Here is a 14,286-nt window from a genome sequence, read left to right as displayed (position 1 = left end):
AATAGTTAATCACGACTATGATTTCGGGTAATTTTCACTGTTAGAACATTTGTGTTTCACCGTCGCGTCGGCGTCAAACGCCATTTGTAAGTGCCTTTTAGGGTCGGACCGTCTGGAGCGCACGTGTTGCGCACGTCCACTCCCGAAGGCTGCCCAAAACGAACCTCAGCTTAGGAAAGTTTCGTCTTAGTATAAAAACCTCTCTACGAGCTATGAGTGGGGCAGAAAAGTTCTCGAGTGGCAACCATGAGCCGGAAGACGTAGCATGGACAGGCCTCCTACTAGGTGGACCCACGATCTGGTGAAGGTCGCGGGAAGAACCTGGATGCGGGCAGTGCAGCGGTCGTTATGGAAAGCCTTGGGGGAGATCTTTGTCCAGCAGTGGACGTCATTTGGCTGAAACGAATAGTTTAACCTATTATAGTCGTTATGCGCTTTCCTAAATTGATGTCCGTTAGTTATTACTGCATAAAAGACTCCAGATGTGTACAAAACGAGTTATTTTGTCAAAATCAGTTGTAGCTGAATTGGAGCTTTAACTAATTATCAACAAATAATACCTAATATAATGGAATTTATTATCTCTGGGAGATGGACGGTAAAACAATGTCATGTAGGATTTTTTTATTTACTTAGTTCACCATTTTTAAAAGAAAACCCTAAAAATTTAGAGAACTGAAAACTGCAAACATTAAATAAAGCAATCAACCATTTTGGAATTTACGCACAGGGAGTTTATAACTCTTCTAGTGTAGCCAATTCTTCGATATATAAAATACTAGCTGACCCGGCGAACTTTGTTCCGCCTTAATGGCAATAAATAAGCAGACTTTTTTTTTTAATTTCGAACGGGATAAAAAGTATCCTATGTCCTTCTCCTGGCTCTAAACTACCTCCCTGACAATTTTCAGCTAAATCGGTTCAGCCGTTCTTGAGTTATAAGTGGAGTAACTAACACGACTTTCTTTTATATATAGATTGATAAATCGAATAACTATGTGAATAAAGATTACCATTTTATAGTTTAATTTGTTTTCATTTGCATTTTATTCGATTTGTAATATTAGATACTCAAACTGCGTTAGATAGTTATTAAAATCTACATTACAAACCAATACCTTTTTTTATATTCTGTAAGAGATATAGATAAAGTTTAATGAGTTTAGCATGCATGGAGAATATTATCGATGTTTATTACTTTATGTTTGCCTTCCTACGTAAATGGCAATAAAGTATTATCGACATGTAGTTTACAGGCAGCACTATAATTTTTCAGCCGGATAAAGTTTGGTGGATTGGCCTATGTTTTATGTATGGCATAAAGTTGCCATCCGGGCTCCCGGCGCCGGCATTAAGTTTGGATTGTCTGTGGGTAGTTTGTGCATCCCAAATTATACAATAGCGGTGAATTGTAGCTGGTTCGTTATGCTAAGCGGTTTGTAATTTATGGACTTTTTTTGGAATCGGAGGTTTGCCTTAAAGTGAAAAATTGTATTTAGATTTACAATTAAAACACAATTCCTCACGTGATCTAATTAAATTGTGGCTTTGTCATGAGTAAAGTGTAGCTGCGTAATTTGCATAATCAAGTAGAACAATAGCTGTAGTAGCGGTTCGAACCCCGTGGGGGACAAAATATTAATGTGATGACGCAATTATTTAAACTCGAAATCCCAGATTCTAGTTTATGTTGCTTATTTATGAATCTATACCTATGTTATATGATTGAGTATTTTCCGCCATTTCCTTAGCCGATAAGTTGGCCCAAAGAAGTGGTTATACTTAAGATGTGTAATTGACCTGGAAAGAGCCCATATTCTTACAGCTACAACTCATTGAAACCTGGATTCAGGATCAACTTGACCTCATAAATTCTGGTTCCTTCAATAACGTAGAGGACTGGGATGTCGTAAGAGGCGACTAAGAAAGAAACATGTAATCATCAAGCCTCCCCAACCCGTCTAAAGCCCGGTCTGTGAGCACGTAGAATTTTGTCCAATGACCCCAAGCTACCCATCCTTATCGCTCGCGCGTAATTATCTTGCTGTCGCGCTCGCACACTCATTGCGGGCACCCGTCGCACAGTCGCGACAGCAATATAATGAGGGCTATCGTTTTTATACTTAACAGTTGGCACCCCTGGCGATTGACAGGACCTTACTCTACAGTGGCGCCATCTTGATGAGTGCAAATGCGATAGTCCTCCTACCACTTTAGCGCTCACCAGTTGGCGCCACTGTCTTCGCTACTAGCAAGTGACAGGACCTTACTCTACAGTGGCGCCAACTGGTAAGCGCTAAAACGATAGCCCTCATAACGCGCGAGCGATAAGGACGGGTAGCTTGGGGTCATTTGACAAAATTCTACGTGCTCGCAGACCAGACTATAGCCTGCGTGGGAGTTGTAGGCCAAATCCTTAATTTGCCTCTACTCTAAATTAGAAAGGGTCGTCCTACTGCATTGAAGACTTCATGACCTGATAATGAACATAGGGGCTAAGGTATTTGTATATTCTTACTTCATTGGAGATTTAATAACCTGATTATAAACACAAGATACTAAAGTTAGTATAGGAGTGGAAGCTAGTATACCTTCAGCCACGGCGGCCTTCTTCAGCGCTCCCATGGAGATGCTCTTCCGAGGGGCAGAATCCGTGGTGTCCTTGGGCCAGGCGAACTGCTGGCTGTACTCCGTGCTCACCACCTCGGGCTCCTTCGCTGCCACCACGTCGCCGAGGGCTGTGGAGCCCTGGGGATCGATGAGAGGATCAGTTTGGTGTTGCTGAAAAGGTTGATCGGTGGTAAAGCCTGGTCCGTGAGCACGTAGAATTTTGTCCAATGACCCCAAGCTACCCATCCTTGTCGCCCGCGAGTAATTATATTGCTGTTGCGACTGTGCGACGGGCGTCTGCAGTGAGTGTGCGAGCGCGACAGCAACATAATTACGCGCGAGCGATAAGGATGGGTAGCTTGGAGTCATTGGACAAAATTCTACGTGCTCACGGACCAGGCTTTAGGCAGTGGCGGATTTACAGTTTTGCCACCCCTAGGCTAGGGTGGGGTTGGATCTTTATTTAACTTTTATCTTCTGAAATCGAGTAAGCGTCATCTGAAATCTGCCGCCCCTGGGCCGCGGCCTATATGGCCTATTGACAGATCCAGGACTGGGGGTAGGGCTTGTTTAAGGTGTGATTATGATGGTAGTTATTACCTAGGTGTGACATTTATCTGTATAGTCTGGGGGCGTAGTGTGAGTTTACGTCAAACGCATTCGATGTCAGTCGACATCGACTGCGTAAAAAAGTATGACGGATTGTACAACGCTAGCGGAAACTTTCAAGAATTAATATTTCATATGTTTTTTTACGCGCTCGCTAGTGACGACGTTTGATATAAATTCACACTAAGCCCTCGGGTATTATTTACACAGGGATTACCCTAGTTTAGACACCAGTCTCTTGCAAGGTTTTATCTTGTACTCTCTCAAATTGTACCCAAAACTTTTTGTATTCTTTGTAAAGAGAAAATAATTTTAATCTATTTTATGCAATGTTAACAGCCTTTATTATGTTTCTGAACTTGGATGTAGTTCCTGTGAGTAAGAATTTTGAACTTTCTTTTTATCAGGTAAAATGCAATCCAAGAACATTCCAGATAGGAATAAAGGTTTCTAGCAAGGTTTTTGACTGCGATAAATAACCTTTTGTACACACAGTCAATACACACACAATAGTTTTGTTAGGTAAAGTTGTTGAGAACTAAATTACCTTTGGTTCGACGGTGTCCGTCCACCGCGGTTGGCGAGGACCTTCAGACTTGCTGCGCCGGCCTGCCCTGTCAGCATCGTTCCTTTGAGCGCTCTGGAACAAACACATTTCGTAAGTTTCAAGAGTTTCAACTCAAAATAATTGCATTGCTGCACAGAGAGCTCGAGGATTTTACAAAAACCTATCCAACGCTGCTCGCTTCTAGACGTTTTAAATATGAACATCCCCAACTCGTCTGACCAGCGTGGGAGAGTGTATGCCCAAATCAATCAATCAATTTGCCTCTGAGGACCGTGGTCTTTCTGCAGACTAAATAATGATCATGACTGATTCGTATTTCGTTAACACGAGCGACCGACATAAATCACACACTAAAGATAGAGAGAGACCCTATTTCTGAGACTTAAAAGCTATCTCCTTACTCTGGTTCAGTGATAATGAGGCTCACCTTAACTTTAATAGACCCACACTCTATTTCAGATTCAGACCAGGTTACCAGTGATGGAAGAGCTGTCATTTCACCCTGGCCCTATCGAAGGCGGAGGTTTGCTGCGGGCGGATATTGGACCCATGGACCTCTTGTACTAGACCCGCCCTGTCCCACACTACAAAGATGACCAGTGAATAAAGAGCTGTGGCCTCACCCTGGCTCTATCGAAGGCGGAGGTCTGCTGCGGGCGGATGTCGTCGGCGGGCGCCGGGTCGAACAGCTCGTTGGTCTTGTACGCCACGCCGGGGTACTTCTTGCGCCGGGGCATCGCCGGCTCCATGGGACCTGGAAACATGCAGCTTTTAGTGCGTATTCCTGTTGCAAGATTTGCCATTATGGGCGTCGAAAGAGAAATACCACAAGTGACATTCAGGTGCGTGCGATTATCAGTTAATAAAATTGGTAATAGGACTTTAATTATGACAATGAGCAATGTAATTTGGTTAAAAATATCCAGATACTGTGCGGACATTGTATTCGCGACCTCTGACACACTAACCCAGTACGTAGGAGACTAGATAGCCATCTAAATTCATACAATGGGTGTTCCACCTTCGAATCAAACCTAAATCGAGAGTCTCTCTTGCCAAGGAGACGTCCATGTACTGATGATTTTGGCTCTCCAAATTGTATCTCTCTTAAGAGCAGAGAAGACCATGGTCCTGTATCACTCACCCCTGGTGAGAGGCAGCACGTTGCCTGCTGCTGCTCCTTGTACTCGCGACAACTGTTGCGGTCTCTATCGCCGGACCACGTGACGTCAAGGTCGTGTATCACGTATCACTCACCCCTGGTGAGAGGCAGCACGTTGGGCGGCGTGGGCGCCGGCTACTGCTCCTTGTACTCGTGCCATCTGTGCTTCGGTCTCCCAAGCTACGGAGATATCAAGGTCGTGTATCACGTATCACTCACCCCTGGTGAGAGGCAGCACGTTGGGCGGCGTGGGTGCCGGCTGCTTCATCACGCCCTGCTGCTGCTCCTTGTACTCGTGCCATCTGTGCTTCGGTCTCTACTACTGGCCACGGAGGCGTCCATCCTGTATCACTTACCTCTGGTGAGCGGCAGACGCCCTACTGCGTACCATCTGTTCTGTGGTCTCTACTGCCGGGCTAATGAAGCAGCTATGGTCGTGTATCATTTACCCCTGGTGAGAGGCAGCACGTTGGGCGGCGTCGGCGCCGGCTGCTTCATCACGCCCTGCTGCTGCTCCTTGTACTCGTGCCATCTATGCTGCGGTCTCTACCACCGGGGTATTGAAGCGTCCATGGTCCTGTACTCCTGTATCACTCACCCCTGGTGAGAAGCAGCGCGTTGGGCGGCGTGGGCGCCGGCTGCTTCATCACGCCCTGCTGCTGCTCCTTGTACTCGTGCCATCTGTGCTGCGGTCTCTCCCGCCGGGCTACAGAAGCGTCCATGCTCCTGTATCACTCACTCCTGGTGAGAGGCAGCACGTTGGGCGGCGTGGGCGCCGGCTACTGCTCCTTGTAATCGTGCCATCTGTGCTGCGGTCTCCCGAGCTACGGAGATGTCAAGGTCGTGTATCACGTATCACTCACCCCTGGTGAGAGGCAGCACGTTGCCTGCTGCTGCTCCTTGTACTCGCGACAACTGTTGCGGTCTCTATCGCCGGACCACGAGACGTCAAGGTCGTGTATCACGTATCACTCACCCCTGGTGAGAGGCAGCACGTTGGGTGGCGTGGGCGCCGGCTGCTTCATCACGCCCTGCTGCTGCTCCTTGTACTCGTGCCATCTGTATGTGCTGCGGTACTCCGAGTGCAGCTGTAACAAAACAGACTTGATGTTAGGAGGATATATTTGGGTACTTACTTGAGTCTACAATCATTGACATACATTTTGAGTTGTTAATTACACTAATGCTATAAACTTGTTGTGTTTATCACGTTGTTATGTCATAACTAGCCATCCGCCCCGGCTTCGCACAGGTGCTATGTATTAATACATTAAACATTCACTTTATCTATTGCTGAAAACTGGATTAAAATCCGTTGCGTAGTTTAAGATCTAAGCGCACAGACAGCGGGAGCGACTTTAATGTTTGCTTCGAAACGCTGCACTGCTGGTAAGGGCAGAAAAGATAAAGGGGACATTGTAAAAAGAAGGACTCTACGGGCTTTCCTTTTTCATGTCTTGGGTGAAACTTAAATAAAGATACATGTTTATTTCATTTCAGAAACTACAATATTATTATACCTACACACTTTTCTTATCCATCTTGATCGGGATTACCTCAGAGAAGCAAACGTAGAAATACAAATTGCTCTAATGCTTTTTATGTGTTGAGAAATCTATTTTCGCTTAGCAAGATTCGTACGATAATACTATAAAAGTATGTGGTACATATCTACCCGTATGTAAAGTTTGTTCCACTTATTTCTTACAATGATTGGAAAAACCTCACAACTAAACTTTGACCAGTAGTTTGAAGTATGTGTCAAGGTTGGAAATAAACTTGGAACCATTCTTGGAACGACAAAATTAAGCAATTAGTAATGACAAACACTTTTCATTGTTTTTACCAGTAATTAAAATTATATTTAACGGTCAGACAACGTGAAACGTGAACGAAATAGGTACGTCACCGACACTACGAGAGATTTATTTTGTCTTTTTGGCTTTTATGGTGTAAATATGAAAATTGAATTAATTGTTTAAAAAATCACATAACACAAGTGCTAGGGCAAAGAAGAGATTGGTTTAGTTCAAGCTATTGTTCAGCAGAAAATTTAAGTGCAGAAAAATAAGTGACAATCGATAGAACAAAAAAATAAAAAGAAGTTTCTCGCCGGCCAGGTGAGCGGCCAAGGAGTTTAGTCGTACCTTTGCGGTCTTAACAATTAATTTATTAGGCCATCAATAAACCGACCTGTATTGTATAGATGTCCATCAATGAACCGTTCCAGCTATGACATTGTCAGAAGGGCGCTACTATCTATACTGGATTATTAATGCCAATTTTTTGCCACGTTGGACATCCATAATATAATTATGACATTTACAGGAGGGCGCTACTATCAACAGTGGGTTGTAAGTTTTTGATTTTTGCCTCTTGAAGTTTCAGAATCGTGTGACTATACTCGGAGCGTGCTATGCTCGGAGTTTCCCTGCGTGATCGAATCAGAAATGAGGAGATCCGTAGGAGAACCAGAGTGACTGACATAACCCACAGAATATCTAAAATAAAGTGGCAGTGGGCGGGGCACATAGCTCGTAGAGCTGATGGCCGCTGGGGCAGGAAAGTTCTGAGTGGCGACCACGAGCTGGAAGACGTAGCGTGGGCAGGCCCCCCACTAGGTGGTGAATGTCGCGGGAGGTGCCTGGATGCGAGCGGCGCAGAACCGGTCTTTGTATAAATCCTTGTGGGAGGCCTTTGTCCAGCAGTGGACGTCTTTCGGCTGAAACGAACGAACGTGACCACGATGTCACGTCAAGCAAAAACTGTGGCCTCTTGTGTACAACTTGAAATAGTGCGATTTTGCACCAAAATTTAAGCTGAAGTGCTGTCAACTGTACACAAATCTGGGACTAAATATTACGGGTATAAGCCCGAAATACGAGGGTAGTTTGCGGGATATCTTTCCAGCCGACTGGGTGGCGACATCGATATTGGCTTGTAAACGATTAGGTTCGACACGCTAGGGATGGGAAACAGTGATTTATCGATAAACTCGACTGAGATGAATGAACGATTGGGAAAACGATTTATAGCGTCGAATACGAGGTTTCGTGTCTGGGTTTTGTTAAACGGTTCTTTGTAGAAGAAATGTGTTCCTGTATTGGTTGTTGTATGTGTTTACTAGATAATTTCTTTCGGTATTTTCTTATTTTATTTTATTTATAAAGTAAATAAACAGCAACATTCTTAAAACATCAAAATAATTAACACATTGTCCGTCCTACAAGGTGGACCGACGACATCGTAAAGGTAGCAGGGAAGCGCTGGACGCAGGCCGCTACCAATCGATCAACATGGAAAGCATTGGGGGAGGCCTATGTTCAGCAGTGGACGTCCTATTGCTGAAATGATGATGAATGATGAATTAACACATTTGCCTAACATCATAGTAGTTGGAATAATCGGTTAGAAGACTTTGACAACCCATAAAGCTTTTATAGTTTATCGATTATAAAAACTATGTATTTAATATTCGATTTTATATTATAGGAGTCAAAAGAGATTTTCTATAAAAATTGGTTACAAGAATTTATAAATACTAATATTACATTACATGATATTAGAACTAGTTTACAGCTCCTCTGTCATCCAATGTCAACATATTTTTTACGTGCAGCTAAATATTTTTGCGAACTGGTTTGTATCAAATGGTTCAAAAGATATTAAAAGTCAGTGAAAACATTTCACAGTCTATAAATATCGATTGGGCCAGAGACAAATATAAACATTCGGAGCACGTGGTCGCCATTAAATCGACATACTCGTCAATTATTCTGTGCACGGAACTAGATTAGTAGGGTGACCATGGAGTGGCTTGTTCTAGAAAAAATGAGGAAAAATTAAAATATTATTAGTTTTTGAAATGAGAGTTAGTAGTATGTAGTAGAGTAAAAAAAAATTCAGAGAACTTCGATAACTCAGTTGTCTTGTATTTTGATGATATAAAAAGGAGAATTGCTTACAATTGAATCGTTTTGCTACATTATGTCTAAGTTGTTCTAAACAGAAGATGTGTACGATTTTAATCCATTTATAGCTTGAAATTTTATTACTAACAGATAGTTAAATTATCTACAGGCGAAATTCCTATCTATTAGTCAATACAACAACTCTGGGGGAGGCCTATGTTCAGCAGTGGACGTCCTGTGGCTGACGTATATGATGATGATGATGAGTCAACAACTCTAGAGATCACTCTATTCCATTTTATTAATTTTCGTATTTCTCACGTCCAAAGGCATGTTGAAAAAGTTGGCTGGAAGCTTGTGGTAACTCTTTCTATTATGTAAATTTGTACATAAAACGATATACTTCCAAAACACTTATCTTCGAAAACCTTTTACATTACACGTTTATGGCTAAATACAACCAAAGTTTCCTGAATCTCACCGCCTTTTTTCTTTTCACATGCCTTCTATTGTTTATTTACAATTAAGGTTTTAAGCTCAATAAATCTGGCTTACTTTTGTTTGCTCGCGCTAAGTCTACAATATTTATGAGAGCCTTACGTAGGATTAATTATATCTACTCTGCTTAAATATTTTAGTAGGTTTAAACGAAGCCTGTTTTAATAGATAATAGATTTTATTTTTGAGATTAAAGAGATACAATTTTCATTAAATATTTAACTATTAACGCAATTTATACCCATAGCTTTGCTTAGTTTGGGACTAGAGGCGGAGTGTAAATTGTTTAAGGACATTTAGTTATTTATTTATTTATATTTTTAACCGACTTCAAAAAAAGGAGGAGGTTCTCAATTAGAGTGCATGTTTTTTATTATATTAAGTATTCTCGTCAGTATCTTTGTAGTTACGACATTAATTTAAGATTAATAACAACACCTCGTCCTGGTATTACTCGAGATAAAAAAAACTGTCGTAGACATTGTCATAATGGTGAAAGACTACTAAGGCTGGGTTGCACCATCTTACTTTAACTTTTACAAACGTCAAAAATCTGTCAAACTCCATACAAAAACACCGGTTATCGTTATAGTTATGGTCAAAGTTAGGTGGTGCAACTCAGCCTTAGCATGAAGATTACATAAAGATACTAAATACAGGAATTGAATGCAAATAAAGACGTAGAATGAGAAAAACGTCAAAACGTAGGTACCATTTACATAGGAAACGAAAATAGCGTTTCAGTGCGTGTTTTTATCCAAGACAGAATATTTGGTATTTCGAGCAGCCAAAATGCACGACTGCGCACAAAATGGCTCCGTAAAACACGAGTTTAATAACGCATAGATAGCCGTGACAAGTCTTTTTGCAACCTTCGGGTGACGTCAGCTTTGTTGAGTAATCGCTGGCGAGACGCGCAATCTTTGTAAAAAGTTTGCATTAAATTTGCTACGTACTAGATTTAGGATGTTGAGCTATTCTTTGGATTTATTATTCTAGGACGGTCATGTTCTACAATAGTACTAAATAATCTACACAAACAAATATTATAAGGAGGAAAGATTTGACTGTTATTGAATAGGCTAAGAAACTACTGGATGGATTTGAAAAGTTCTTTCACCATTAGAATCGTACGTTATTTTTGATGAACATAGGCGGTACGAAATTCGCCGGGTCAGTTAGTAAATATGTATGTTTCTAATTAGTCTGGGTTAGGCGTAGAAAATGTTCGAATCAACAACAATAACAAGAGTAGGCTAATGTTCAGGAAATGTTAAACATATGAAACATTTGAGTTGAAAAATATTAAATTGATTCAAGTCATGCTCTAGCCCGAAATCTAGGTGACATCTTTGTAATATTACAAGGTTATCCCCTTAAACTTCAGCTCTCTACCGATGACGCAAACATCAACTGAAATCATCCGTGGATTGTTAAAATGATTAAAATGAATCATTCCTTCAAAAAGCCCACAAATCTACGCAGAAGCATTCTTTATTGCGTCGCTAAATCAGTCGGTATCTTTCTTTCTGTTAACAAGCCAATTAATCAAGTTGAAGAGCATGAAAGTGTTTTATATCTATTACGCATTAAAAATAAATAACTGAATTACTTTTATTTAATTACTGATGTACAGACACGTCAAGCGGGGATTGTCAGAATGCATTGGTAACAGCAAGTCGAATTGCCTGCAGTCAACCGTTTTTTGGCATGCACAATAATATTTTTTATTAGAAATTATGAAAAACAATAAAAAACTATTATATTTGAAGAAACAATTATTTTAAACTGTAATAAAAAAGTCAGTCTTGTTGTATTGAAAGTTCGTTTCTGAGTGTAGAAGGTGTTTTCAGTAAGCACTGTAGCCTCATCAGTATTAATTGGATTAAAAATTACCTACTGACACTTTATTGAAAAGAAAGTATTAAATTATCGATTCAATCGATTTGGTAAAGTTACATAACTCCTATTTTAGTTTCATCTGTAATAAATATTAAAATATCACAGTTCATAAATTACTAATATTCCCGCTAACCCATCCGGCCTAACTAAAATAACTTCTTGTGATAGGTAGAAGGAGTAAGTTCACGACAATACTTAGTCCAGTGATTGACGCGATCGAATTATACTGAGCCTCGAACTGACACTCTTGGGCCAAGTCGTCTTAAATTATATTTAATCATAATTAATGCCTTTAAGTGCTTTAAGTAACAACATTAATTTTGAGACTAGCGAAGTTATGATAGAACCCAAATCGAATTTATACAGGGTGATTTTGTAATCAGTATCCAACATTTTTTAATAAGCTCTACAGAACAATTTAAATATCGTCGTATTTTTCGCGAAAAAAAATATTGAAAACCTAATTTGCAGTGCCCATAATATCTTAATTTTTAAAGGCTTATTTTCATGTACCATTATGTCTACTAAGCTTTGTATGTAGTTAATTGTGTGTACGCATTTTTCTATAAGGGAAGCTAATTATCCACGTGTGCCAGTTTTGAAACCGCGCGCAGAGGATATAAAAATAATTAATAAATTTTCTTTACTTAAATCGATAGGTTACTGATTCTGAGTCGCTCCTAAAAATTTGGATACTGATTGCAAAGTCACCCTGTATTTAGGTATTTACCGGAAAATTTTAATCGCCCGAAAATTGGGGCAAGTGCCAACTTTGTTTTGGAAAATCCGAACGCCTGGTTACCCTAGTAACACACGATGTAGGTTGGTCCGGTTGTCCTACTTTTTTTCGCGAAATTGCCACTTGGTGGCGCTTTTCAATGCAAATCGGATTATCTCTGAGCGCATCGATGGGAATATTGAAAAGGTGAAAGGGATATAAGTGGTGTAGGATTTTTTTAGTATTTTTTGGATTTAAATACAGCGATGAAATGTTGGTTTGGTTGAAATAATTTTTATTTCTCTCATAAAGTAACTTTGAAAATGTTTTTGTTTTGTTTGATTGTTTTCTAACGCGAGAATTTATGATGACGGATAAAATGCTCGTTAATTTTCCACTCAAAACCCATTTAATGGATTTTGATGAAACTTTACAATGTTATTTTTAATTTTTTCTCTGAAGAAAAAGTGCATGAAATTGCATAGCTACCCTGCGGGTCAGAACATTATATCTACACTAACATCAGAATAGCACAATATAGCCGTTACGAAATACACGGGCGAAGTCGCGAGCAAAAGCTAGTATTAAATATCGATAACTCCAAATCACACCCCATCCCTACTAAGTATATTAGGGTACGTTTCACGGGTCTTCCACGCCGCAATGATCCGTTACTACCTAGCCAGTAATATTAGGTAGACTGGCACCAATATTTTCAGCTGTGATATTTCATGTAACTTATCAGGTCACTTGTCTCCACTTGACTGCAAGGCATGACCTATTTGCGAACTCTATTGTCTAACTATTTGAAAGAAGAAAGAAAGAAAAATTGTTTATTTGGTTCAAACGTAATTAACACAATTTGAATAATAATTATAAATAAATTATTGAACCAAAATGGCTCCTACTCAGCTTGTATCATGTTCCATAAAGAACATGATGCTGGTATTCTGTAGGAACCATTTTGAAAAGAGCGTCACGAGGGACGCTATAAAAATTGGCATTTCACCTTAAACATTTTAATAAACTTTTACATACCTAAATGTAACACTTAAAAATATAAAATAAAATCTATTCTTTATTGCAAAAAATACCTAGATTTTTCTGGCGTATTGTACTCTCTTAGGTGAGCATGGGTGCGTGTTGTGTGCTATGAGTGTATTTGTGTGAGTGTGTGTGAAGCAGATAGAAAATAATAATAATATCTACATTACTTTAAAGCTACTCAAACACCGGATATCTAGTTATTGAAAAAAAAACTTCTTTAAATTACATTTGAAGACTGCAATGGATTTTGATTTTGGGTATCATGTTACGCTCAAAGACCGATAACGTTCATTGAGCGAAAAAATACACTACACTCATTTACGAGTAAGTAATATAAAATTTTCAAGAGGAAAGATTTTTTAGTTTGTTTGTTTGTATTTGTTTGTAGTGAATAGGCTCTGAAAATACTGGGCCATTTGAAAAATAGTGATGAACATAGGCTATTGGATAAAGACATTCTGTGACAGAACGCGGGCGAAGCCGCGGCCAAAAGCTAGTTGATTTGATTGATTGATTTAGCTAGTAGAAGTATAATTTTACAGCAAATGGAAAACTATTCAATTTATATTTAATTGATTTTTTTAATAAAAGAGTTTGATTTTGGGTTAATGTCCATTATCCAACTGGTTAAAACTTTAACTGCATTTTAATTAAATAAATAAATAAAATAGTTTAGGCGTAGAAACGTACCTAGTAGATTTAATATAGTTTGGATACTATACAAAATAGAAATACGCTTCTCAAAGGCCTCTCATCATTTATGATAAGGGTACGGGACCCAGGTGTCCATAGTAACGGTATCCCTAAATAAATAATACCAATAGGAAATAGAAGTTATTTTCGTATCGTCAATTTTGTGTTTACTGAAGGAAGATTGTCGTGAATACAGAATGTATTTTTCCGAATGATGTTGTTTTGTTTCAATCAGGAATCGTTCGAATTCAATGCTCATCTTGTGTGCGAAAACATTTCTCGTACGAGATTTAATTTAATTACTGCTGATTTTACGTATTCTTGAACCATAATTGTGTCAGTGTTGATATAACAAATCACTGATCAATTAAAAATTCATAAAATGATAACTATGTCGTAGTTGTGGAAATCCTTGGGTTCATTTGGCTAACGAACTGAAGAAAACAATACTCTTTATTGCAATCCACCAAAAATGTAAATGAAATAATTCTGTACTTATTTATGTTTCACGTAAATAAACTAAAAGCTAGAAAAGTTTGTTTGGCTAGAAGTAGTAGGTACGGACGAC

General features: G+C 39.6%; 1 protein-coding gene across 1 annotated transcript in view; it reads right to left on the bottom strand.

Moving 5' to 3' along the window:
- LOC135084058 (uncharacterized) overlaps positions 1-14,286 on the bottom strand; it is an 86,990-nt gene that overhangs the window by 19,812 nt on the left and 52,892 nt on the right. Inside the window, exons 3-6 of the mRNA XM_063978801.1 lie at positions 5,926-6,037; positions 4,411-4,541; positions 3,767-3,859; positions 2,592-2,781 (exon numbers count right to left, since the gene is read on the bottom strand). Coding sequence (XP_063834871.1) covers positions 2,592-2,781; positions 3,767-3,859; positions 4,411-4,541; positions 5,926-6,037 — 526 coding nt within the window. The remainder of the gene's footprint in view (positions 1-2,591; positions 2,782-3,766; positions 3,860-4,410; positions 4,542-5,925; positions 6,038-14,286) is intronic.

Source organism: Ostrinia nubilalis, chromosome 25 (genome assembly GCF_963855985.1).
Source record: "Ostrinia nubilalis chromosome 25, ilOstNubi1.1, whole genome shotgun sequence".
In the NCBI taxonomy this organism is placed as follows: Eukaryota; Metazoa; Arthropoda; class Insecta; order Lepidoptera; family Crambidae; genus Ostrinia; species Ostrinia nubilalis.
This window is presented reverse-complemented; position numbering and strand designations above follow the sequence as displayed.